Source organism: Musa acuminata, chromosome BXJ1-7, assembly GCF_036884655.1.
Source record: "Musa acuminata AAA Group cultivar baxijiao chromosome BXJ1-7, Cavendish_Baxijiao_AAA, whole genome shotgun sequence".
In the NCBI taxonomy this organism is placed as follows: domain Eukaryota; kingdom Viridiplantae; phylum Streptophyta; class Magnoliopsida; order Zingiberales; family Musaceae; genus Musa; species Musa acuminata.
The window spans coordinates 39288500-39314969 of record NC_088333.1 but is presented as its reverse complement, the minus strand read 5'-3'; the positions used below and the strand labels follow the sequence as shown (position 1 = coordinate 39314969).

At 39.3% G+C, this 26470-nt stretch overlaps 4 protein-coding genes across 11 annotated transcripts; all 4 read right to left on the bottom strand.

Moving 5' to 3' along the window:
• Positions 1–113: 113 nt before the first annotated feature.
• LOC135679310 (protein ABA AND ROS SENSITIVE 1-like) lies at positions 114–4974 on the bottom strand. The gene is made up of 7 exons (XM_065192905.1): positions 4556–4974; positions 3522–3621; positions 3235–3382; positions 1612–2107; positions 620–695; positions 453–499; positions 114–364 (listed from the first exon to the last, which is right to left on the bottom strand). The coding sequence occupies exons 1-7, from the start codon at positions 4636–4638 to the stop codon at positions 175–177; spliced, it is 1140 nt and encodes a 379-aa protein (XP_065048977.1). The 5' UTR covers positions 4639–4974; the 3' UTR covers positions 114–174.
• Positions 4975–5314: 340 nt separating this feature from the next.
• LOC135584799 (uncharacterized) lies at positions 5315–11860 on the bottom strand. Of its 7 annotated transcripts, none has more exons than XM_065192907.1 (10): positions 11479–11851; positions 10839–10893; positions 10708–10743; positions 10575–10619; positions 9993–10076; positions 9250–9315; positions 9033–9071; positions 8014–8113; positions 5711–5983; positions 5315–5614 (listed from the first exon to the last, which is right to left on the bottom strand). In XM_065192907.1, exons 1-9 carry the CDS (start codon positions 11661–11663, stop codon positions 5865–5867), a joined length of 729 nt encoding a protein of 242 aa, XP_065048979.1. In that variant the 5' UTR covers positions 11664–11851; the 3' UTR covers positions 5315–5614; positions 5711–5864. The 7 variants fall into 7 exon arrangements, with proteins under 7 accessions (XP_065048979.1, XP_065048981.1, XP_065048978.1 ...); XM_065192909.1 differs by having other exon boundaries at positions 5711–5968; XM_065192906.1 differs by having other exon boundaries at positions 5711–6019; positions 11479–11827.
• Positions 11861–12082: 222 nt separating this feature from the next.
• On the bottom strand, positions 12083–19567 carry LOC103992451 (proteasome subunit alpha type-4). Of its 2 annotated transcripts, none has more exons than XM_065192913.1 (2): positions 19492–19567; positions 12083–13050 (listed from the first exon to the last, which is right to left on the bottom strand). In XM_065192913.1, exon 2 carries the CDS (start codon positions 13047–13049, stop codon positions 12297–12299), a length of 753 nt encoding a protein of 250 aa, XP_065048985.1. In that variant the 5' UTR covers position 13050; positions 19492–19567; the 3' UTR covers positions 12083–12296. The 2 variants fall into 2 exon arrangements, with proteins under 2 accessions (XP_065048985.1, XP_009410423.2); XM_009412148.3 differs by lacking the exon at positions 19492–19567 and adding an exon at positions 15932–16090.
• Positions 19568–22470: 2903 nt separating this feature from the next.
• Positions 22471–24146, bottom strand: LOC135680035 (probable sugar phosphate/phosphate translocator At5g25400). Its single transcript, XM_065194020.1, has one exon. It carries the CDS (start codon positions 24029–24031, stop codon positions 22931–22933), a length of 1101 nt encoding a protein of 366 aa, XP_065050092.1. The 5' UTR covers positions 24032–24146; the 3' UTR covers positions 22471–22930.
• Positions 24147–26470: the final 2324 nt, after the last annotated feature.

Here is a 26470-nt window from a genome sequence, read left to right as displayed (position 1 = left end):
GATCTTGATGATTTATCATAAGATTCTAGACTCAAATCTAGTATTCTTAAAAAAAAAACAAAATCTACAGGTTTTTCAAAAGACAAATCAGAAAGAAATGATTGGGACAAAAGTTAAAAATGAGAGGATACTTGCATACAAAATAGGTCTGTATGATCAAAATAGTTGTGCAGTCTACAAATGTTGAGCCCTCCAATCCACTGCAAAGTTACTGGTGTCATCATCGTCACCCTCCTCGTCACTCGATGACTCATCACTAGACTCCTTGCCCAAAAACGTGGGGGGTTGCTGTAATCTTGCAAGACGTTCTGCCTTCGCCTCAATAAGCTTCTTCTTTATCTCATCCACCTTCTCTTTATATGCCCTGTGATAGTTCACAGAAAATGTAGGAACAATCGTAAGTCTTTTGGCATATATATTTAACATGAAGTTGCCGGAAAATAAAAACTCACTTTTGCTCCAGAGAACGAAACTCCTCCATCTCATCAGCAGCATCAATCTGTAGCAGGTACATGAGATTTGTGACTTCCCAAATAATCAAATCAATTGTTTATTTGTTAAGAAAATCATTTTCAGCCGACCAGCACAAATAAGAAGTGCAAAGCAGAAGATTGCAAACCTCTTCTTCTTCCAGGCGGTCATCCACTTCCTGCAAATTACCTTGGATTTCCTTCTCGAATTCTTTGTATGCATCACTGCATTAATATTGACCACAGTTATACTTCCATATCCACATAAAAGAAAACTTGAATACGATAGTAATAACAGTTGAAAATGGAAGGAAAGTCCAGACAGCAGTATTCTTTGTTAGAAGACCTTTATGTATGTGTGGTGCAAACAAGTTTATCAACACTATTTCCAAATTGTTAGGGTCAATAATTTGTCAAATTGTAATCAAGAGGAGTCAGGCTGAAGGGAATGGCACAGCCTACTTTCAATCTCTTTACCGGATTAAAAACCGTAAGGACTATCCTCTTTCAATCTCTCTCTTTCTGTCCTCTCTTCTATAATGCCCAAGCCTCATGCCTCAGGCTGCAAGTTTGCTCCCATATCTGGTTGACTAGAGCCTTTCCTAATCCTTGCTTCTCTCGTCACTGCCCCAACCTGATTCTTCTGTCATTTTCACCAGGCCAAAGGTGGGGTATGGTCAATAACTTCCCATGTTGCCAGCAGCCAAGTACCCTCTAGCTTTCTCAAAGCCATTGACAATAATAAATTGTCCTTCTCTTGCCGTTGATGACTTTTTCTCCCTGTTGTCTGTTTTTCTCTTCCTTTTTCTTGTCAAAATGCCTACTGTATAATGTGTCAGCATCATACATTACCATCACTGTCCAGACAGGGGACGGTACTCAGTAACAGTCGAGATTTGATTGCTTAACACGAACTGATGCAACAATATTCCAACAAACAAATTTGAATCCTGAAGTACTTAGCTGCAAGGAAAACATGTCAAATATGATTGCAAAAATGACAGTACGTTTAGCAGACAATCTGCCATGGCAAATTTTGTAATTACAATAAGCTTAATCATTTCTTATACCAGATTGAAACAAGCAATGGAGAAACTTAGATAGTAGCATGATGGAAGAAGTACAAGTAAAAGAGGCTTACTTTATATCAACTTTAACAGGTTCAATCCCACGTGCACGGAGATCTGCATCCTTATTGTCAAAAAAACCTTCTGGTAATGCTCCTTTAACTTGCTTGGCATCAGATCCATCGATCTTTTTTGATGCTTGACTGGTCTGATTGGAACTATCCAGAGTTTTGTTTACCTTCTTGAGTTGTAAATTACTTTTGTCTTCTATCTGTTTTAAAGGCTGATCATCAGTTCTTTCATTGTTGTCAAAAAAGTTATTGGGAAGAACCCCCATATCTTGCTGACCATCTGTGCCACCCATCATTTTTGACGGCTGATCAAGCTTAGTAGACAGTTTACTCACACTTGTTTCCTCACTCACCACAACCTTCTCACTTCTAATGTTCAGAGACTCTGGTGCATTCAAGGGCTGACTAACAGGAGATAAATCTTTCTTGCCTTGTTTATAAGAGAAAGAAGAACCAGCTGGTGTAATAACAGACTGGGTCGTCCCTCCCAGAACCGTATCTAGACAATCAGATAGTCAAATGAGTTAAACAATAAAAATGAGGACCACATATGAAGATGATAACTTGAATACTGTAAATTTGGTAGGTGCAAGCACAAAGTAATAACTAACAACAGGACCAATACAAGAATGAAGCACAGGAAGTTATAGAGCATTCATCTGGCAAACAATCATATGAATTGCATTATAGAAAACCAGTACATGTAATTAATCACACTCTACATCTGATGCAGATTCAGCAAGAATAGAATGAAAAGAAAACAATTGAGTGACTCGGCAAAGTGAGCAAAGACCTATTGAAGTTTTATCTACTCCATTATCTTGGATCCATCCTTCTACAATAACTTAGATCTACATAATAACATTTACACAATAACTTAGATCCATTCTTCAAGTGAACAGAAACTATATAAGTTAATTTGGAAGTAGAGCAAAGACGTTCTTTCAGTTCCTTGATATTTAACATTCATGAAACCACACTATGATCTAAAAATGAACGTGTTGGTCTGATCCCAATTGAGGACCTGAAGGTGACAAAATATCACAAAATCTATGTGGGATAGCAGATGGTTGCCTCATCTTTGGCATAGAATTGCACTAAAATTATATAGATTCGCTGACTAATATTTATTTTGATTGTTCTGTAGGATTAAGCATAGAAGTTGAGTTTACTCCAAAACACAACATATTAAATCTGATTGGACTACTTTATCTCTCACTGAGAAGAGACAAGAGTTCTCAATGAGTTCCTATTCTGTTTGTGTTGTGCACAAGTTTTAAAGTCTTTTAGATGGTTGCTTACTTGTGTTGTTGGTAATTGTTCAAAAGAGGGCAATCAATGGGTTGTGGTGAAGACGACAAAAAAATGGTGAAATAGTCTCATTTGCATAACATTATTTAGATGATTATTTACCCAAAAATCCTAAGAAAAGAAAAATCTTTGCTAACAAATTATGGCTCAACTCTAATTCAAAAGACCTCATACTTGACTTCGCTGATCACAGATCATAGTTTTCAGCATCGGCTCATTGTGTCCACACAAGATTACTCGTTCCTTACACTTCTAATACACAATGTGCTCAGCATCTAAACTTTTCAAGAGGCCAAGCTGAAAAGGCTATCTTACCGGTCTTTTGTCTCTTTGCACCTTGACCATCAAAAAAGTCTGCAGGCAATGTGGAAGACGATCTAGTTTGTGACACCTTTGGAGGTTCAGAGCCTAGATTATTCTCACGAGGCAATCCACCAGCTGTAGCTTTTAGATTCTCAATAGCCTGCATCAAGAACAGTGTGAAGGCACCCATTATGTGCTATTTTCAGTAATCATAATAGAAATCAAGTTTGATTAAAAATCTCTCACTCACAGAATGGTTAAAAAACTGAAGAATAGTCACAGTGACGAGGAAACATTACCTCATGATGCTTCCTAGAAACTTGATGTGCAGGCCAATTTGATTCTGACTTCAAGACAATGTTGCACACTCGGCAAACTGGCTGATCATTCTCATTATACCTACAGGATGAAAAAAAACCCTTTATTCTAACACTTGCCATCATTTCAGCTAAAAGCAATACATGTAATTGAACTTCCAAAAGATCATTATCCCAACTCAAATAATATAATAAAGCAATTATGTCTGTCTAGCTCACTAGTGTCACAATTTAGGAAGTTTGATATGTTATAATCTTTTAATTAAAAGAAAATCCTTGCCACCAGCATGAAAAGAATAAACATGCATCGGAGGAGAAAACCTTATAGAAGCCTTGATGGACATGCACCTGCACATCTATTGCATTTTTCTCATTGACCCCTGAGCCATGCATCTTCTTCTACATGTAAAATCCATAGAACTCTCCATAACGACTCGTAACAACTAACAACATTTTCCTAAGAACTGAAGTTTCAGCATGGTAGCATGTCTGAGTACGTGTCCAACTATGCAGTCATCATGGTACCAGAGCATGTGGTTCTAAACTATGTGAAAAGGGGTGGCAAAAGCAATTGATGAAGATGCTTCATGACTAAACATATGACAGAAGTGAAGAAAAACAGATTTTTTAGCATGGTACAAGGAATGATGAATATTGGCATGCATACATAAGCAAATTTTTAGGTATGTCCTTTTGCACGACAAATCATAACGTACAATTGTAAATCTCCAGAGTTAACTCCTCTATCCCGATTATAGTTGAAGGCTAGAGGCAAAATATCTGAATTATTGTATAAGCTCACAACATATATGAAGATAGGCAACTGTAAGCCTATATTCAGCAAAAACAATAAAGCAATAAAATTAATAGGAAAACAACCTCGAAGATCTTAGAACAAGAGATAGAAGAGAAACTATATTTACAAACAGAGGAACAACAATCAACACAGCAAGTGACCTTGACAAACGGAGAAAGGTTTGACGATCGCGGAAGTAAATGCGAGGATTCTTGAGTACCTCACGAGGGGAGAATCGATGCGCTTCTCACGCTTTTGTGCCTCTCTCACTTTCGAGCGAAACAGGGCCCTCCTCTGATCCATCGCTCAGCTCGACTCTCTTTCTCCCCAAACCAAATTCCGCGATCGCTTCAACCAAAAAAGAAATCAACGCCTCCCGAATGATGAGGAGAAATTGATCGCAACCCTAATCTTCTGACATTCCAAGAAAAGCGTCAAATGCTTCCGACCGACCCACAATCCGTTTGGAGGAATCAAAAACCTGAGCCCACGGTTCAATCCAGGATGGATCGCTCGCTCGGTGTCGCCATGGCCCGATCGAGCGACGGAGAAAGCAAGATCGAGACCTTTGAAATCCAACGAGCTCTCTCTCGCCTCCCTAAAACTCGATTGAGACGCGAGCTGATACGAAAACGATTGATTGAATCAAGGATTTCAAGGAAAGGAGAGCCGAGGGTTCGCTGGGGTTTCTTCGAGCCGGCTTCGGTTGGAGTTAGCTATTCCGTGGCGACGATTCGGCCCGGCCGAAAGAGATTGGAATCAGGACAGCACCGGTTCGACCAGCGTGGTTTGATTGACCAATCGGTTCAAGAATTGGTCGGTTCAGTCTTTAAGCCGGTCTAAAACGAGCTAAGATTAAACCGATTGGGGCTGCATGCTCGGCCTAAACAGAACCTCTATAGATTGTGTTGTGTTCACCTATAGCGACCAATAAGCATTACTACAAGAACACAAACATGCACAGAGAGACCATCAAGTATTACTACAAGAATATAGAGCTTCCAATGTGCTTTGAATTCCCACATTCTTATACATGATTTAATCAATCATATCAAAAGATGTATTTTCTTCTATGAAACAAGAGATTACATTAGGTTTTAGTCCTCTTTATCAACAAAATGGATGATATGAATACACGAACTAAAGGCTGGTCATCTGAATGAACATTCAAGCCCAAATTGCTGGTCTGCTTGGAAAATGATTTACGATTTAAGCAGCATCACCTTCCGAGAACCGTGGAGTCATGCATCGAAGTAGAAGGGAGATCGAAACCACCTGACTGATCCAGTCATAAAGAGAAGAAGAGAAGTTGAACAGATGGAATGGGCTGAAATATAAAGGAAGAGTAACAAAAATAACGAGAGGAGTTGTTAACCTGAAACAAGTTGTTTGGCTCCAACACTAAGTGTGACGAAGATCCCAAGAGAAATAAACCATGATACCCTTCCAAAAACATGTAAAATAGAAGAGTGAAGCGTTAAGCCAATTCTCCTAAATCTCAATGCTATCGACCATAGCTTTTTACTTGCTTAACATTTTCCAGCCTGGCCAACTTGAAGAGTGGCAAGATGAGCTAGCCTATGTATTTCGTCGAAATTTCTCTGTCTCATGGCTTCTTTCTCAAATATAGCATCTGAAAGTACAACAGCTGAGGCTCCACACTCAATGTATTTTCTGATTGAATCTGTTGATAAGCATGAAAAGTTGAAATACGAAGTTAACTACAACATAATCCAATCCTAGAAGCAATCAAGGATTACAATATTGAATGATACCGCCCATACTGAGCGGTATGTACCGGTCCGCCAGTAGACCGGTACGTGGACTGCTCGCTACCAGGCGGTACCATTAATCTGCTATGGAGCTCTATTAGGCGGTAACGGTCGAAAAATAGGCCGGTAATGGTCAATTTCGACTGTCGCTGCCCTCCCTCGACGATCCCAATCTAGGAGGTAATAGAGGTGGCGGCTCGGCTTCTTCTTCGCTGTGTTCTTCGCCGAAGGCTAGAGACGCATGTGGCCTTCATCGCGTTCTTCGCCGAAGGTCGGGGACGTCTACGGCCTTCGACGTCTTCGCCGAACGCCGCAGATGAGGAGAAGACCGCGTTCTTCTCCTTGTATGACATGACGAGGAGAAGAAAAGGAAGCGACGTTGCCGAGGCAACGTACGCCTCCTTTTTTATTTTTTATATTATTTTTATATATTGATATATATATATATATATATATATATATATACCAAACGGTACATCTTGACATACAACTCAGTACACCTGTACCGAGCGAAGCTCAATACGTCGGTACGGTATAAAATTACAAACCTTGGAAACAATATTATTTTTTGACATGCGCCAAGTTTGAACATTGTAGCAACAAGTGAGGAATATGCTAGACTTATATTGAGGATCAGTTTCCTTGGAAGAATACTATCATATAACTAGTAAGTTCATACTACACAAAACAAGTGTTTACAGCATGAATGACCAAATAGGTGCCTTTTTCACCAAAAAGATAATAGTAAAATTGTGCAAGTCAAATTTAATGAGAATAGTCAGTTTGTTGGTGTCATATAAAGCCCCATAAAAAAGATTCATAATAAGCAAGACCAATGATTTTATAGGTGCCATTTTGTCTGAAATTCAGCTGAAGTATGTCTCAATTTAGAAGGGAGCATTTGTATAAGTCTGTAACATTTAGAATCTTTGGTTATAAATTTACAAATGTCTGTAACATTTAGAACATATAGAATGGTAACGATGATATTATCAAATATCAAGGACTATAAATTTACAAATGGGAAGAAAGGCATTTACAAATTGTGCCTTTTCTTTGACTACATTAACAATAGCGCATTTATAAAGCTTATGCGAGAAGCATCTTTAGTTCACATGGAATAGCTCAAATAGCATACCATGATCCAAAGAAAAGATTGCAAATGAATGATAGTCAATATATTAACTGTATAATCTCCAGAGCAAAGGCTTGATCAACTAATTCAATTTAACTTATATATAAAATGCTTCAAGGATAAAAGATGTTTTTTTGCTGGAATTAACATATACATATATATAAATATATCTCAAAGAGGGCTGGGTGCAATGTGATTAAAATTAAAATCTTTATTTGTTTCCTCTTGTTAAGATTTTTTTTTCTCCACCGAATACCCACCTAGGATTACCCCTCTAATGTTGTCTATACAAAAAAGGGTGGAACCTCTGCAGAAACCTATTGATCGTACTTTGGGGATAAAGTTTGAAACAACTTCAGAGGAGCACCTCAATGTGCAGCAATCTCAGTGACACAGTGACATGACTCCCGTGTATCTTCCACACCTATGGAAAGAGCATAAGCAGCAAAGGAAATGGAAAGAAGAGACAAAACATAAGCAGTCCTCGAAAATTAAGCCAAAGAACCTTGGATGCACAATTCTTGACAGCTATGTGGTGCACACTAAGTTGTGACACATCTTCCGTAACAATGTATTATACATTCAGTAATATTTTGGGTCTGAATAAGTTGTTGAAATATCAATTACAGATGAAACATGTGATTCAGTGCAGCTAGTTATGATGTGCCTTGGTACAAAAAAGTTAAGAAGACAGCAAACATAATGAGAGTAAAATGTTAACTAATGTAAAAAAAAAATATTGAAGAAGTTTGTGTAGTTGAGATAGCTAACCTGTCGTGGTGCCTTGCGAAGCAACCATTGGAATATGGGGGAATGGTTTTTTAAGTGCTTTTATATAATCGCATCCACCTAAGACCGAAACTGGATAAATCTAGAAAAGAAAAAAAAACTAAAAAGTGACCATTAAATATCTCCTTTTAAGATTTTGAAAAGTACATCAGATTCTTTCTCCATGCAACATGATACAGCATGAAACTATCAGATATTCCAATATGATTTGCCAATGTACCAGCAAATAAAACACTATTGGTAATTTGGTACTAATATAGCTCTGCTTTTATTGAATGACCTTATTAAGCAAGGTAACTCATAGAGGGTTCCACAAAAAGGATTGGAACTATTGATGCCACGATAAAAGTAAGGACCTTATGCTTTCTTATAAGTTCAATAGTGGTTTCAACCTTTCAGGTAAGGTTTACCATACCGTGGAATATCACTTAGTATAAACAGTACATATCGGTCTAACGGGGGACTGGTACGGGCAGTATATTTGTGCACCCCCATGTACCATGTGCCAGTACACTCAGTATGGCTCAGTACAACTCTCGATGCGTACTATACCGATAGCTAGTCGATTTACTAGTATGGATCAGTAAGGCAAACCATGGTTTCAGGTTAGTAGGTAATGAAGTAGAGACAGAAGACAGCTGGCAGTAATTGCCTATATAGAAAAGAGAGCAAGCAAAGTTTCGCTAGCAAAACATTTACCAAAAGTTTTTTGTTACATAAACTCAATATCGAGTCAGTTTTTATTTCCCACTTTTGCTCATATAGGTTATCACCAAGTAAAAGAAAAAAAAAGCAAATATTTGTTCTTTTATTTATAAAATGACAAATTCAACATAATCACCAAGGTAGACAAATCAATAACTACCATTAATATGATAACCGCAAAAAATTACTCATTTCTTAACTATAAGCATACAAAATTGCTACAGATTCATACACTATTCTTTAGTTTCAGTGTTGTTATAATCATTTTACAGCTATGAAAAGATTAAGAAGGTCACCTTGATAATTCTTGCACCAGCATTATATGCAGATAATACCTATACATCATAATAATTGAGTAAACAATTGAAATGAATAATAAGCTAAATAAACAGCAAGTATGCATGCTTAAGAAAATATGGTATCATATTGCTATAAAAAAATATAGTAAAAATGATAAAATTAAAAGAATGCATTTTATTTCATTATATTTGGGCAATGGAAAAACAGACTTACTTCTGTTGGCGTCATCGCTCCTGGAATATATAAGACATCAGTGTTTTGAAGATCTAGTAATATCTCCTAAAACAAAGAAGCAACAATGAATGTGCGATATCTACCATAGAGACACTAATGGTATTATACACTGATCTGAGGAATATGGATTTGCACTACATCTGAAACCAAATTCTGGTCACATCAAGGGTTTTGGGTGATTGAATATCAGAATGTAGGACAAAATGAATAGAGCATAACATTACAATATAAAATAAAATACTTCAAAAAGTTTACTCATCAAGTAAGAAAAATCATCATATATATTTTATAATGTTTAACCAAGCAAAAATACCAGAATCAATAATAATACCAAATAAAGGATCTGTCTAGTGCATGAGACTAGCACTAACATAGAATTTGAGAAGGATCATGGTACTCAATTTTACCTCTGCAAGCAGAGAGGTTGTTACTAAAATTCAAATCCTAGTCGCCAATGTCACATAGGAAGGACCTTATGGTGATGCCAAAGCTCGAACTTTTTCAGAGCATAATCCCTATGACAATATCAACATGACAAACAGGAAAAACAAGAGTAAGCTAGAACACCGTGCAAGAGGGAAAGTGCATCACTAATGATATCTTCATTTACTTTATCAAGGAATGCAAGAAATTATAAAGACAAAAAATACAGTCGACAGACCTGAAAGTATAGTTAACATATAAACAAACCAAATCTATATGAATTAAACATGGGCTCATACCATGACTGTACCAGGACTCATGAGAAACTGGGCTCCAGCTTTCACAGCTTTTCTTGCATCCTCAGCATTTAAGACAGTACCAACCTACATCAAATAAAATGTAGAAATTGATATCATCTAAAGCAGCAAAAGGATGCTGAAAAATAATTGCATAATTTTTCAGTCAATAGTCATACAGTTTACTCGAAGATATTAATAAAAATTAAAGCAGTTTTATTCAGATTTCTGTGTGTAAGACTAGACGATAACAAAGACTGCCACCAAGTAGACGTTCACATCCCATTTCAATTATTTATGATGGTATAAAATTGACATTTCAATAATTAGATGAACATAAGCTGAGATATTTATATAGCTGAGATAACATGGACAAATACAGGCACCTAAGTTTTACCTTATATTCTGATGAGATACTTTTGGTTACAGTTTTGTTGTGGTTATAAAATAGCTCATTTGATATTTTATTCTTGTCCTTGTCAAGAATGTTTTCGGAAACCCAAAGGTTTTGAAACATAATAACATTGTGCATACAGCAAAATGACGGAAAGCCAGTATAGCAACTCAAAATTGTTGTTAACTTACCCCTATTACCGATGAAGGATAATCCTTTAAAAGTGCTCTTATCACCTAATAGAAAAGATTCATGAGTATCTTTACATATGTCTAATCAGAAAAGGCAAGAAGAATTTTCACACATTAAGGAACAAGAAACAACCTCCAACACACCTGGAGTAGACATCACAATCTCTAGCTACACATTTTAGAAAGGAAGTCTTATTAGACAATGGTGGCAAATAAACTCAAATATCATTTGAAAAGCTAAAACGACTTCCGAATAGGACTTACAACGGATATGCCACCACTAAGAGCAGCAGAAGCAGCTTCCATCGCAGTATTTCCACTACAAAATATTTTTCAAGCATAAGCCATATTCACCATTTTTGTAATCTTAGTTCAAGCATTTAAATAGCATGCATATGAAGAATGTTAGAGGCAGTTCTAGCAAAATCCAAAATAGGAATATTATCCTAAAAATGTGATGAAACAGTATCATAATCATCAAACTAAGAAACATAACATATTGTTTTAAACATGTGGGTTATAAACATAACCCACCTAACATAGAGAAGTACACAGATTAAGACAGCTTAACGAATCCTTAAAGACTTCAAACGTAATTATCAACTTATCATGTTCGGATAACTGAGAAACTATTGGTTCCAAAAAGCATCTAGTTCATTTCCTAGGCATTAGAGAAGGTAAAAGAACACACGTAAAAAGCATCTAGTTCGTTTCGAGGACATCGAAGACGGTGCAATAACATACGCGAGAATGAACGCTTTGAATCAAGTCTCTTAGAAGATTATACTAGGAGGAATTTTAATAGAGAGGGCTCACAAGTCAAACAAAATTACAGCTTACTTTGATTGATAGCTTCATTGTCAGATATCGAAAAAATGGGAGACGAAATGGGGGCGGGAAGTACTCTCGAGCTCGGAGGCACGCGATGAGCCTAGAGTCCAGGATCGCCGGTAGGGCTTTGGGGAGGGAAGGAGCAGCAGGAGCGGTGGCGACGGTCTGTGCGCAAGCGCAGGCGACTGGAGATAACGAGCGGCCACCGGCACAGAGAGGAGGCCGAAAAGGAGGAGAGAAGCAGCTCGCGAGAGCCATTGCGCTCTTGCCGACGGACGGACGGGGAAGAGGAGAGCGCGCGCGACGAGTTCCGGACGATGGGTTTCCAAGTGAGCGCCGTTGGCACGTGTGAGATAAGGTTGAGTCGTCTATCAATTGGGATATTCTCGAGTGGCAAATAAGTCTTTTAACTTCTTTTTCGTGTATGTCCCATCTCTGCTTCACCTATCCTCCATCAAAAACACAAACTCCGGTCTCGAGCTTAGAAACAGATTTATATTCTCATTTGAACTCAGATATATTATAACTTGGTGTGAATCTACTATTACAAACTCTGTCTTCACACTAAGTGTTTGAAGAAAGCAATATCTTTCTTCACACTAAGTATGAAATCTGATCGAGTCATCCTCAACCACACCAGCACATGATTTTAGGACAAAGCTACAACCCCCAAAAAATAAACAAGTGAAAGATTCAAATTGAAAAGTTCATACAAAGAAACATGATTTGCATTTTAAATAAAAAGATTTATATTTCAAAACATAATTTTTGAACCCTGATCCAACAACTGTTCTAAGGGGGCACTGTCATTGGATTGCAGGTGCTAAGTCGTGCGTAAGTTCCCATCCAAGATTCCAGGGGCCAATATAAGTGATTCAGGAAACCCCGAACCTAAGCAGACTCCGTGGCAGCTTGAGTTACCCCATGCTTCACCAGCAACTTCTCCAGTAACTCCGGCTTGCATACCTGATACTTCACATCCCCAGAAGGCTCGACAAAAATTTCTGCCAGTTCAAGCTTCTCGGATGTAAGGCTTGTGCTGTCCATCGTCTTGCTCAGTACCTTGAGTGCGAGCTGCACTGCTTCCTCCCTTGTGAAGTCATCTTTGTAGTCTTGCTTCAGCATCGACTGTGCTGCCTGGTTGTTGGCACCAATCGCTGCTGCCTTCCATCCACTATAATTGCCACTAGGATCACTCATGTATAGCTGGAAACCATAGTTCTTGTCCCATCCTGCAAAAAGGAAGGAAACCCCAAAAGGCCGGAGGCCACCGAACTGGGTGTAGCCCTGCTTAGTGTCGCAGAGGGATTGAACCAGCTGCTCAACAGGCATGGGCTCCTGGTAAGCGAAGGTGTATCGCTGAGCCTGGACTCGGGCAGTATTGATTAGGATGTTGGCATCAGACATGATGCCAGCGACAGCACATGCAAGGTGGTCGTCGATCTTGTACATCTTTTCAGTTGATCGGGACGTCTGGAGGAGTTTGGAGGTGACCTTCTTCTCGCCAACTAGGATAACACCATCACGTGCTAGGATGCCGATAGCTGCCCCAGCATTGCCGATGGCCTCCATGGCATATTCCACTTGGTAGAGGCGACCTTCAGGGGAGAAAATTGTTGTCCGGCTATCATAGCGGCGAGACATCCTTGAAAATTGCAAACATAAAATGAGTAAAGTAATTGGGTTGATTCACATAAATGAATAGAGGTCTATAATTTATTTCATGACACATTATATATACACAGAACTGAATCAGGCCCAAAGATTTATAACATAACAAAAAACAAGGAGACTTTATGCATAAGAAGAAAACAATGGATATAAAACTGGGGGATCCAGGCTAGTGGATTATATGTCAACTGAATTTGTATCAGAAAGAGTTGGAATAAAGAACTAATGATGAAAATTTGAAGTACAAAACAAAATTTTGGTTATTATTTCTAGCAAACATATGAAAGGACTAGGATATATAGTTGAGTTACAATATCAGGATAATTGCAACTAGCAATCCATGACAGTAAAAAGCCAAATTCAGTTATAGAGTCCATGCGATCTAGACTTGCTTAACTTGAACTGACACCCTAACATGTTGGTTCATGTCTGGAAAATGTAGCCTGCTAGTAGTTGAAGTCAGGTCAAATTCGTATCAAGCATCTACATATCATGCCAGTTTGCACAACATAAGTTCACCAAATAATGTTATTAGGTCTACACTTCAACATTCCCATCCAACTTGACCTGAACTTTGGCCTCATCCATTTTATTATGTATCCCGATGTTCTACTTGTTGCTCATAATCATTGAATCAATTTTTCGTCAATTGCATGTAGCCATGGACAAGGCCAGTTGATCGGTAATCAATTGAAAACAAGACACACATGCAATTATCTATTTTTCCATTACTTTCATACTTACCTTTACAAACTCACCCTCACATTTATAAATTCTTCATGAAGGAGCCATGTAAAATTTTTTTTTCTCAAGGATTGATGTAAACGAACAACTAATAACATCCTTTCACAACCAGTAAAGATTTTCATATATTCTCTTTTTTGGATTCATAAATAAAAGCCTTGTCTTGTCCAATATAGCCATTTTTACACCTGTCTGTCTTTGCTATTTCTCATTTTTAACAATCAATTTAGTGAGACAATTGACAAGAGGAAGAAAATAATGGTAAAGGTACCACAAAGAGAAGAGAGGAATGAGAAGCAAAGGGAATAACCATGAGCAAGAAAAGAAAAACGCTTAGGGATTAAGGGAAGGCAGTTTCTGTTGATAAAAATTTGTCACATCAATCTAATCAGTAACAACAATACACTTTCTACACACAAAAAACACACACACATAAGGAGTCAGTAGGTCTATTCGGTAAAAACTCTAAAAAAGAAATAAAACACGGAACTTCTGTCTCAGCCCATGATGTTGTGTAGCTAAGACTCCATACCCCATTAAATCAAAGCTCGATAGATATGATCACATGGACATAATCCTATCCCAAAAGCAAATAAAATTCAACTTGATAGGGGAATATTCGCCTTCAACTGGGGCTTGATTCGTGGCTGCTAACTAGGCAGAAAGGACAAAATGTGACAGAACAAATCTATAATGTCAACAACAATCGGAGAAGAAAATATTTCCCAAATATTTTCCATTTCGTATTTCGAATAATATTTCCTAACTGCTTGTGGTTAGGGAACCTGGCTAAGGGGACTTGGTAGGGAGTCCCATCCGACAAAGGTCTTGATGCACGAAAAGGGACATCAGGAGCTAGACCCCACCCTCGGGAATCACAGATTTGGGTGTCCTCAACCACATCGGGCAGGAACCTCGCAACAGGTCAAGCTGATCGACTATTTTGGTGAGGATCACCGACACAAAGATTTAACAGAACTAAAAGTAGACTGAGAATAGCAGTAATAAAAAATACTAATCGATCAACTTAGATCTAAAAAGCAAATATACATCTGAAATCAAACGAAACAAAAAAACAAAATTCTCCAAAAAATACATGAAAAAGAGATAATCTACACCAAATACTGATTAGATCTAAAACTCTAATCGACTCTGACTCAAGCTGGGCCCCGAATCAGGTGTGGAAATAAACTCAAATCTTTATCTACCACAGTTGACCGCATCAACTCTGGCCCATCGCTCTCATCAGGAAGAAGAAAACCCGATCTTGAACCTGACTCACAATATATCTTCTTACGTGAAAAGGCCTTACGGAGTTACTTCAATACCTTTTTCTTCATCACCCAATACAACTTAGCCAAATAACTCATACACAAACAGATCTAGGTAGATGCCCGTCATACCTGTGCCCAAGAATACTAGCAACAAATCACCTGAGCGAGGTATGAAATCAATCTTTTTTGGTACTTTCAGCACCAGAGATATCATCTATGCATGTAACATGTGCAAGAAAGATGACTCTTTGTTTTATTCATATCCGATCTTATTATATGATAAGCTATTCGCATTAAATCCAGGGCAGTATAACAAAAGCACTTCATCCTAACATACAGAAAAAGAGGAGAAACCACAATGTAAATAAATGGCAGTGCTTCTACGTTTCTGTGAAGACATCAGCATGAAACAAAAATAAATATGCTGTATCATACAAATGAAGATTATAATCCCTCAAATGTGGCATACACACAGGATAATAAAGATCTATGAAACAAAAGTTTCTTCGCGAACTGAATGATCTTAATGATACCAATTCAATAACGAAGACAATCAACATAGACGATAATATTGTGAGTCTAATAGAACACTACAATGTGCAGACGAAGATTTATAGAAGAGAAAAACAAGACCTACGCCATCAAATCATAAAGAAAAAAGAACAGTAAATGATCTCCAGTAAAAAAAACACCCTCCCGAACACGGATCGAAAGAGATGATCATACTCCAAAAAAGCCTCAAGTGTACGACAGCCACGGAAGGTAGCAAATGAGGAGGGATACAGACGAACAGCGTACAATTAATAGAAAAGGGACAGAAAAACAAGGCACGCAAACCTTGATTGCGCGAGAATCGGCTCGTTTCGTCTTCCTGCAACAGATCGGGAGGGAAGCGGAGAAGGGCGGCGAGGGAGAGAGGACAAATCGGGGAGGAAGAGATAATAACAAGAGCTAAAGGCTAAAGCTGCTTGAACCCCAAGAAAGGAGCCGCAAACGAAATGGAGTGTTACCGGGTCGGATCTACACAACTTATGAATCCGGATCCGCTTAACGGACAAGATTAAGACGTTTGCGCATCCAATAATGTCAATGGATCCGAATAAAGATGTCAATGGATCCGAATAATGTCAACTGCAAAAAGAGTTGTGAAAAGCAACAAAAAAAGGGCAAGAGCTCTCACTGCTCGTAAAGGACTTGTGATAAGCAGTTCATGATCGAAGTTATGAGAAGAGAAAGGGCTAAAATCTCATGTCATAGGCATGAAATCTAATGGTCACGGTGCAAGAATATCCAAGATGATAAACAAAGTGATTTTGAGGTAATTGGACTTAATCTCTTCGATATTTAAATTAATAATCAATATCTTTTTCAATATAAATTTTTCTAAAAAATACGTAACATCGAGGATTAATTTTTATACATTAATTTGAAAGTAATAATTTGTAATCGTTCCAATATCTCACATTTATCTATATAGATAGACGAGATCTATATAAGTAGACGAGTAAAGGATGAACCGAACCTTCTTCCTTCCGGATGATGTTTATATGTCAGATGATGATTAACTATTAATATATTCTCTATCAATCATACAATTTAAATAGTTTTTTCTTAACTTATAAACATCGTCAACTCTCTAAAAGAAGAATTTGACTGCCTGAAACAAATCAGCCAGTCAGCCAGTCATAAACACCATAGCAGCAAAAAAAAAAATCACAAAATATGCTACAGGAAATGCATGCTTGTGACAAGAGGCCTCAAGATTAGCAACATGATACGGTGATGAACAAAAAAAACCAAGAAAAACATCCTGGTCACTGAAACAATACACCAAGATATACACATCATTCTTCTCGTCAGAGAAATCCGATAAAATTGAAACGATACAGAGAAAATACACATCATTCAATTTTCAACCCACACTATTCACATCTGAATCATTATACCACAGGTTCTTAAAGTAGAGCACACATATCACACAGAAAACAAAGACAACAACTACTAGTATGGAGTGTGTCTTCCCATGCCATTCCTTCACTATCAAGTTCAGTATTGCGCCTGCATGTGTCACAGTTCTTGAGATGAAATAGTTAATGCTGATGCCTGTAAGGTATGAATTGTGCATATGCATCAGCAGGGTATCATAAGATAGTGATGTATCATGCTGTGGTACAGCACACAACAATACTTCAATACATGGATCAGGTAGTCATCTTAACCAGTTCCTACAAAGCAGAAGATCAAAGTTCAATAGACCAGCACGGGCTTTTTTTATTTTTTACCTCCCATTCCAAAGAGTCAATTAAATCATGGGAAGCATTTCAGGTGGGACTAATACTTCACTGATGGCTGATCAGAAAAGTTAGAGATCATCAGTTTTATTTCCAACATGAATAACTCCAGATTTAGCCCCTTCTGCTGCCGGTAAGCCGTCTCATATATAAATGCACCAAGACATCCAAAGTCAGTAATATCAGCAAATAACAAATTCAAAAGACACTTTGTGTGAATTTCATCCAAAGTCAGTAATATGAGGGCTTTGAGCATCTGAATGAAGGAGACAGAGAGGTACATGTATGCGGAATGGAGAACCAGACGGAGAGGGAGTAGAGGGCGCCGATGGGAATGACGGAGGAGAGGTAGAAGGCGCGGGTCATGGACGGCGACGACGGGGCCTCGACGAGGCGGAGCACACAGACAACGAGGAAGGCGATGGCGGAGCAGAAGGCCATGTGGATCATGGTGAGGCTGATGGGGAAGGGCCAGCCGTACATCTTGGGATAGAGGATGTACTTGTTGTAGACTATCACCGTGAAGCTGAGGAAGATCCAGATCGCCACATACGCGTACGACAGCAACACCTTCTTCAGCACCCCATCCGCCATCGCCGCCGCCCTCACGACGCATGATGCCGACGACCATGACCGCCTCCTCCTATTCCTTCTCCTATACTCGATTAGCTTCTTTGACGCGAAGCATAGATGGGAGAACGACGGAGAGGCGGACACAAAGGCGAAGGAATTTTTTGGGGGCAAAGACAAAACAAGTGTGTTTATTTATAAAACAATATTTTAAGAATAAATCATCTTTATATATATATTATTTTCAAAAAATAGATAAATTTGATATATAAATCACGAAAACGTTAAATGATATTAAATAAACTATTTTAAATTTTAAAAAAATTAATATTAAATTTCCATTTTTTGAATTTATAAAATATATGTAATAAAATGGCTAAAATGTGAAAGCGTATGTTGATAGAGAGAGAGAGAGAGAGAGAGAGAGAGAGATGGAGGGAGATGTATATGATATCTTGGGATCTTTAAGGAGTAGGTACCCTCCCTTATCCCTTAAGTAAATCTTGCACTATATGAGACCTAAATATAGCATTTTGTGATGTTGTGACACATTACCTGTTGATGAATTGATGTATCGTGGCTGATGAGTCAGCACGACTTGGTCCACGAATCGATGTCAAAAGTCTTCAGTCAGCTGAGCTAGTTGCCGAGGTCAATCACACCCTCAGGACGAGATGCTGGCGTCGGGACGTTAATTGGCATCTCTCGATCGGGATGTTGGTTGGCGACTCTTGGTTGAGGTGATCGTGGCTCGGGGGTGGTTGTTATTCTTCATAGAAGACCCTCGTCGGGTGGTTATCGACTTTGACCCCTCAACGAGTAAGTCAGTGCTTAGTTGGTTTTATTCATCTCTATGCATGTAACATGTGCAAGAAAGATGTATCTTTTTTGGTACTTTCAGCACCAGAGATATCATCTATGCATGTAACATGTGCAAGAAAGATGTATCTTTGTTTTATTCATATCCGATCTTATTATATGATAAGCTATTCGCATTAAATCCAGGGCAGTATAACAAAAGCACTTCATCCTAACATACAGAAAAAGAGGAGAAACCACAATGTAAATAAATGGCAGTGCTACAAGGTTTCTGTGAAGACATCAGCATGAAACATAAATAAATATGCTGTATCATACATATGAAGATTATAATCCCCCAAATGTGGCATACACACAGGATAATAAAGATCTACGAAACAAAAGTTTCTTCGCGAACTGAATGATCTTAATGATACCAATTCAATAACGAAGACAATCAAGATAGACGATGATATTGTGAGTCTAATAGAACACTACAAAGTGCAGACGAAGATTTATAGAAGAGAAAAACAAGACCTACGCCATCAAATCATAAAGAAAAAAGAACAGTAAATGATCTCCAGTAAAAAAAAAACCCTCCCGAACACGGATCGAAAGAGATGATCATACTCCAAAAAAGCCTCAACTGTACGACAGCCACGGAAGGTAGCAAATGAGGGATACAGACGAATAGCGTACAATTAATAGAAAAGGGCCAGAAAAACAAGGCACGCAAACCTTGATTGCGCGAGAATCGGCTCGTTTCGTCTTCCTGCAACAGATCGGGAGGGAAACGGAGAAGGGCGGCGAGGGAGAGAGGACAAATCGGGGAGGAAGAGATAATAACAAGAGCTAAAGGCTAAAGCTGCTTGAACCCCAAGAAAGGAGTCGCAAACGAAATGGAGTGTTACCGGGTCGGATCTACACAGCTTATGAATCCGGATCCGCTTAACGGACAAGACCAAGACGCATGCGCATCCAATAATGTCAATGGATCCGAATAAAGATGTCAATGGATCCGAATAAGGATGTCAATGGATCCAATAATGTCAACCGCAAAAAGAGTTGTGAAAAGCAACAAAAAAATGGCAAGAGCTCTCACTGCTCGTAAAGGACTTGTGATAAGCAGTTCATGATCGAAGTTGTGAGAAGGGAAAGGGCTAAAATCACAGGTCATAGGCATGAAATCTAATCGTCTAAACTTGACGGTGTAAGAATATCCAAGATGGTAAACGAAGTGATTTTGCGGTAATTGGACTTAAACCCTCCGACATTTAAATTAGTAATCAATATCTTTTTCAATATAAATTTTTTTTAAAAAAATAAGTTACGTAGCATCGAGGATTAGTTTTTATACATTAATTTAAAAGTAATAATTTGTAATCGTTCCAATATTTCTGTCTTGATATTTTGTCCACATGAGTGATGATTTACTTTAAACATTTATCGATACAGGTAGACGGGTGAATTGGACCTTCTTCCTTCCAAGTTAATTTTCACGTGATGCTTATATGTCATATGACGATTAACTGTTAATATATTCTCTATCAACAATGCAATTTAAATGATTTTTTCTTAACTTATAAACCTCGTCAACTCTCCCAAAAAAGAATTTGACTGCCTGAAACAAATCAGCCAGTCGGTCAGTCATAAACACCATAGCAGCAAAAAAGAGGATCACAAAAAATGCTACAGGAAATGCATGCTTGTGACAAGAGGCCTCAAGATTAGCAGCATGATATGGTGATGAACAAAAAAAACCAAGAAAAACATCCTGGTCACTGAAACAATACACCAAGATATATATCATTCTTCTCATCAGAGAAATTCGATAAAATTGAAACAATCCAAGATACACATCACTCAATTTTCAACCCATACTATTCACATCTGAATCATTATACCACAGGTTCTTAAAGTAGAGCACACATATCACACAGAAAACAAAGACAACAACTACTAGTATGGAATGTGTTTTCCCATGCCATTCCTTCACTATCAAGTTCAGTATTGCGCCTGCATGTGTCACAGTTCTTGAGATGAAATAGTTAATGCTAATGCCTGTAAGGTATGAATTGCATGCATCAGCAGGGAATCATAAGATAGTGATGTATCATGCTGTGGTACAGTACACAACAATACTTCAATACATGGATCAGGTAGTCATCTTAACCAGTTCCTACAAAGCAGAAGATCAAAGTTCAATAGACCAGCACAAGCTTTTTTGAGTTTTTACCTCCCATTCCAAAGAGTCAATTAAATCATGGGAAGCATTTCAGGTGGGACTAATACTTCACTGATGGCTGATCAGAAAAGTTAGAGATCAGTTTTATTTCCAACATGAATAACTCCAGATTTAGCCCCTTCTGCTGCCGGTAAGCCGTCTCATATATAAATGCACCAAGACATCCAAAGTCAGTAATATCAGCAAATAACAAATTCAAAAGACACTTTGTGTGAATTTCATCCTAGCAAACTAGGAATTATTCAGTTCATCCACATCAAATGTTGTAAAACACACCACTTGCTACAAAAATTTAAAATCTAATTCTCACTAATCAACAATTAGATGGTCTTAGCACCCTACTTAAAGCATGCAAAAGGTGGAATTCTTTCCTACTGACTTTGCATGACAATTGCTTCAGCGAAAACAATCTTTCCAGCCAGATGACAATAACTATGACCCTTTCTATGTAGAGTTTCCTCATTTAACTTTGAAAGTACTATTAGCACCATTGATAAATTAATCACACATAATAAAAAATCATGAAAGATATCCAGTAAATTTGTAATACTTAAATTGCTGCTATACACACTATCTTTTGAGCTAAATAAATCTACTAAAAAGAATCTTGTTACTCAATTAATGTAGCAGTAACAACAACATTCCCCTTCTCTGACTTTCTATTCCTATACCAGTGCCTATTTCAATCCTTGATATCCTTTTGAATTCACCACAGATTCCAGAAATAGTTATGGTTGTTACCACTTTTAAGCATCATTTACTAAACCACACAGTTACAAAATACCTGAAGCATAAGAAATAGGCTACATTCTTATCTTTCACCCTTTAACTGGTACATGTTCTCATGCACTACTCATATTTATTAAAGATGACTTCCTCAACTTGTCTCTGGGTCACTCCATATGTGCATCAAGCTCTTCATTCTGATGTACAGGAGCTATACTTTAGCCAGCAGACCACATCACTTTCTGGTTTCAACAATCCTCCTTTAGTAATTCATGGAAAAATCATTCCTACATAAATATCACAATGTGATTCTTGAAAATGTTAGGATCAATACTGGAAAACCATGTCTTCCATGTTGACCTCACTGCAATGAGTTAGAAGAACTCTCCAGCTATAAAGGTATATGTCAAAGCCAGGCATACACAATCAGAAAATTCCCAACACAAACTTCAACCACATAAAATTATCCACAAAATTAAATGTCTAATTTCTCGTCACATAGGCAAATGAAACAAGTTAAGAGAAAATTGATTGCAACTTCACTGAAGATTTAATCATTTAAAGAAGCAAAATGTTAGCAATAACATGTAATAAAATACAAAACTATCATGAAAATGTGAGGTCAAGATGTCACTAGACTTAAATGCATCACCACAGAGAGACTTCCCAACATCTGAAAGGGTACAAATGCATCTGAATGATTCATAGCAAAAGAGCAGATGAAAGATATAAAATAAATGAAAGACACAAGTCAAATAGCAAGTCAAATAACACTATCAATCTCAGCCGGAAGGAGGAAAGGGAAAGCTCCTACATGATCCAACAAATAGATAAGAACAACAAACAGAGAAGCATAGGAGAAAAAGTGGATAATCCCTCTTTGGCAAGAACCTTTTAGAGAACTACAGTGATCAGAGTAACCAACAGACCAACCTAGTGGATAAGCCACCCATAGTCACACTGCAACTAAAATCCTTCTAGCTTCATTTCCATATCAAAAGCTGAATTCATCTAGAAAAACAACTACAGAGAAGGGTTAAACAAAGGAAGACAATAAAAGGTCTTCTTTTGTCTCCCTTGAACCTCCTCCTTGGCAGTAGAAATGTACTAGTAGAGATAAATAAGCTAACCAATGAAGAGATCCATCAGGTATAGTGAACAGGAACCGATGTAATTGCCGCAGAACACAGAGGCTCGGACGATGGATCAAGCTTGCGAGTTAACCTTCGGGTCACTGTCAGAACCATCGACTTGCTCGAGGAGTTTCCCGGCCTCATCGTCGGCCAGGGCGGCATTCTTCTGCGCCTCCTTGGCCTTGAGTGCCTGCAGCTTGACGTGGTTGTAGTAGGCGACACCTAGGAAGGCGATGGCGTAGCCGAAGAGGTTGACGGCGGTGACGGTGTCGCGGATGACCGACCAGGAGAAGGCGATGAGAAGCCAGTCCTTGACGACGCCGGCGATGTTCATGGTGAGGGCCGAGGTCTTGCCGACGAGAAGGAAGACGGAGAGGTTGAGGGCGAAGGCGCAGAGGGAGTTGGTGCCGAAGATGAGGAGGTCGGGGCGGATGGAGGCGGCGGAGCGGGCGCGGAGGACGGGGAGCTCCACGAGGGACCATGGGACGAGGAGGCAGGCGAGACAGCATGGAGCGACGTAGTAGAGGGAGGTGATGGGGTTGAGGGAGATGCCCTTAGATGTGAGGAGGATCTGGATAAGAACGAGGCGGGTGGCCTCGAATGCGACGGCGCCGAGCTGAAGGGAGACGCCGGTGGCGTCAAAGCGGGCCTCGCCGTAGGCGGCAATGGCGACGCCGAAGGAGATGGAGAGCATGTTGAGCATGGAGGCGCTCTTAAAGGACTCCTTCTTGAAGAGGACACCGATGGAGTAGACGGCGACGGGCATGAGGGCTTTGAGCATCTGAATGAAGGAGACTGAGAGGTACATGTATGCGGAGTTGGAGAACCAGAGGGAGAGGGAGTAGAGGGCGCCGATGGGAACGACGGAGGAGAGGTAGAAGGCGCGGGTCATGGACGGCGACGACGGGGCCTCGACGAGGCGGAGCACGCGGACAACGAGGAAGGCGATGGCGGAGCAGAAGGCCATGTGGATCATGGTGAGGCTGATGGGGAAGGGCCAGCCGTACATCTTGGGATCGAGGATGTACTTGTTGTAGACTATCACCGTGAAGCTGAGGAAGATCCAGATCGCCACATACGCGTACGACAGCAACACCTTCTTCAGCACCCCATCCGCCACCGCCGCCCCCCCTCCTCCGCCGCCGCCCTCGCGACGCATGATGCCGACGACCATGACCGCCTCCTCCTATTCCTTCTCCTATACTCGATTAGCTTCTTTGACGCGAAGCATAGATGGGAGAACGACGGAGAGGCGGACACAAAAGCGAAGGAATTTTTTGGGGGCAAAGACAAAACAAGTGTGTTTATTTATAAAACAATATTTTTAGAATAAATCATCTTTATATATATATTTTTTTCAAAAAATAGATAAATTTGATATATAAATCACGAAAACGTTAAATGATATTAAATAAACTATTTTAAATTAAAAAAAAATTAATATTAAATTCCATTTTTTGAATTCATAAAATATATGTAATAAAATGACCAAAGCGTATGTTGATAGAGAGAGAGAAAGAGAGAGAGAGAGAGAGACGGAGGGAGGGAGATGTATATGATATTTTGGGATCTTGAAGGGGTAGGTATCCTCCCCTATTGATATCCCTTAAGTAAATCTTGCACTATATTAGACCCAAATATAGCATTTTGTGATGTTGTGACATGTTATCGGTTGATGAATTGATGTATCGTGGCTGATGAGTTAACACGGCTTCGTCCACGAATCGATGTCAAAAGTCTTCGGTCAGCTGAGCTAGTTGCCAAGGTCAATCACACCCTCAGGACGAGATGCTGACGTTGGGACGTTAATTGGCATCTCTCGATCGGGATGTTGGTTGGCGACTCTTGGATGAGGTGGTCGTGGCTCGGGGGTGGTTGTTGTTCTGTATAGAAGGCCCTCATCGGGTGGTTATCGACTTTGGCCCCTCAACGAGTGAGTCAGTGCTTAGTTGGTTTTATTTTTTGCCCCCTCTCCTGGCCGGGTGTCGGCCAAGGGTTTTTATACTATTATACGAGGGTCGGCTATACGCGGGTTTGGCATGACGACTGATCCTCGAGGGGCGAGATGGTATCTTTATGCGGCCACCATCCCGAAACGAGACATATCGAGGAACGTCTTAGTACGGCTCGGCATGTGGAAATGCTCCTCCTGCTGACCTAACAATGGCGTGGCATGACGTTGATTATGATGTGGCCAGAGCCCAAAATATACCTTATCACTATCCTCCAAATATACGATAATGAAATGTTTTTGTTGCCAAATCGAAGAACCGTGATGTTAAAATAATAAAAAAATATTTGGGATGACTTTAAAAGAATGAAAGAAAATGAATATTAGACCTTCCAATTATGTATTTTTTCGGTTCACAACTATCGACATGAAATGAATGAATGTTCAATGAATCTCTATTTTAATCGATCGATGGTAAGATATAAATTGTGGAATTATAAGAAAAAACTTGATTCATTGTTGCATTATAATATGATTAATAATAAAAGAAATTATAGTGATCAAAATCAGATCGAATCATTAATCGGTCAGATTGAATCATCATCGGATCGGATGAGTTGAAAATCTAAAATGAATTAATTCATCCGATCGGTTACTGAAAAATCCGTATGAACTCACAAAGGGGACATAGAAATGGAAACCCCTCAATCAAATGAATATTATCACCCTTAGAGTGTCCCTCAGCATTCTGCTTCACCTCCGAGAAGATGGATCATAATAGAGGTAAAGTGAAATGGAGGAACACGAGAGGAGTCAAAATTCTTCGCTAACCTCATCACCGGGTTGCTGAAGAAGCCTTCTTGCTGAAACTAATAAAGCCTTGGATTTCATTATGAAAGAGGAGGAAGAAAAAGGGTTGAACTCTATTCTTAATTCTATCCCCCTTCTTGTCGGACCACTAACAAATTTTATAGTACCAGTGCCAAACTAAAACAAATCTTCTTTTGAGAGGATAGTCCTTTACATTAGATGATCATTGCCCACCTACTTTATACGGTAGGATAGGCATGGCTTGGGCATTGGACTAGCCACTGACTCATGCATTGGACAGGTAGATATGTAACTCGGACATTAAACTGGTCGCGACGTATGACTCGGGTGTTAGACTGGTCGCGATGCAACTTGGACATAGATTGGCCGCGAGGCATGGCTCAAGCGTTGGACTAGTCGCGAGGCTTGGCTTGGGTGTTGGACTGACCAAGATGTAACTCGGACATTAGACTGGCCACGAGGTATGGCTCAAGCGTTGGACTGGCTGCAATGCGACTTATACATTAGACTAGTCGTGAGGCGTGGGTTAGGCGTTAGATTGGCCGAGATGCGACTCAAACATTGGATTGGTCACGAGTCGTGGCTTGGGCATTAGACTAGCCAAGATATGAAACAGACTTTGAATTGGTCGTGAGGCGTCGCTCGAGTGTTGGACTAGTCGAGATACGACTCGGACATTAGGCTAGCCGCGAGGCATAACTCAAGTACTGTTTGGCCGAGGTGCATGACTCGGACACTATTTAAATAAGTTACACAATTCGGACATTGTTTGGTCGAGGTGTACCATTTGGGCACTATTTGGCCAAGGTGCATAACTCGTGCCATGCTTGG

Bases quoted from the DNA above. Each gene is read 5' to 3' on its own strand.
- LOC135584799 (XM_065192906.1), bottom strand. From the start codon at position 11,663: ATGGCTCTCGCGAGCTGCTTCTCTCCTCCTTTTCGGCCTCCTCTCTGT. The intron at 10,744-10,838 runs GTAAGTCCTATT...TAAAATGTGTAG, and splicing joins TTAGTGGTGGCATATCCGTT to CTAGAGATTGTGATGTCTAC. The intron at 10,077-10,574 runs GTAAGTTAACAA...TATTTGATGTAG, and splicing joins ATCCTTCATCGGTAATAGGG to GTTGGTACTGTCTTAAATGC.
- LOC103992451 (XM_065192913.1), bottom strand. From the start codon at position 13,049: ATGTCTCGCCGCTATGATAGCCGGACAACAATTTTCTCCCCTGAAGGT.
- LOC135680035 (XM_065194020.1), bottom strand. From the start codon at position 24,031: ATGGTCGTCGGCATCATGCGTCGCGAGGGCGGCGGCGGAGGAGGGGGG.
- LOC135679310 (XM_065192905.1), bottom strand. From the start codon at position 4,638: ATGGATCAGAGGAGGGCCCTGTTTCGCTCGAAAGTGAGAGAGGCACAA. The intron at 3,622-4,555 runs GTACTCAAGAAT...TTCATCCTGTAG, and splicing joins ATCGATTCTCCCCTCGTGAG to GTATAATGAGAATGATCAGC. The intron at 3,383-3,521 runs GTAATGTTTCCT...TTCTTGATGCAG, and splicing joins TTTCTAGGAAGCATCATGAG to GCTATTGAGAATCTAAAAGC.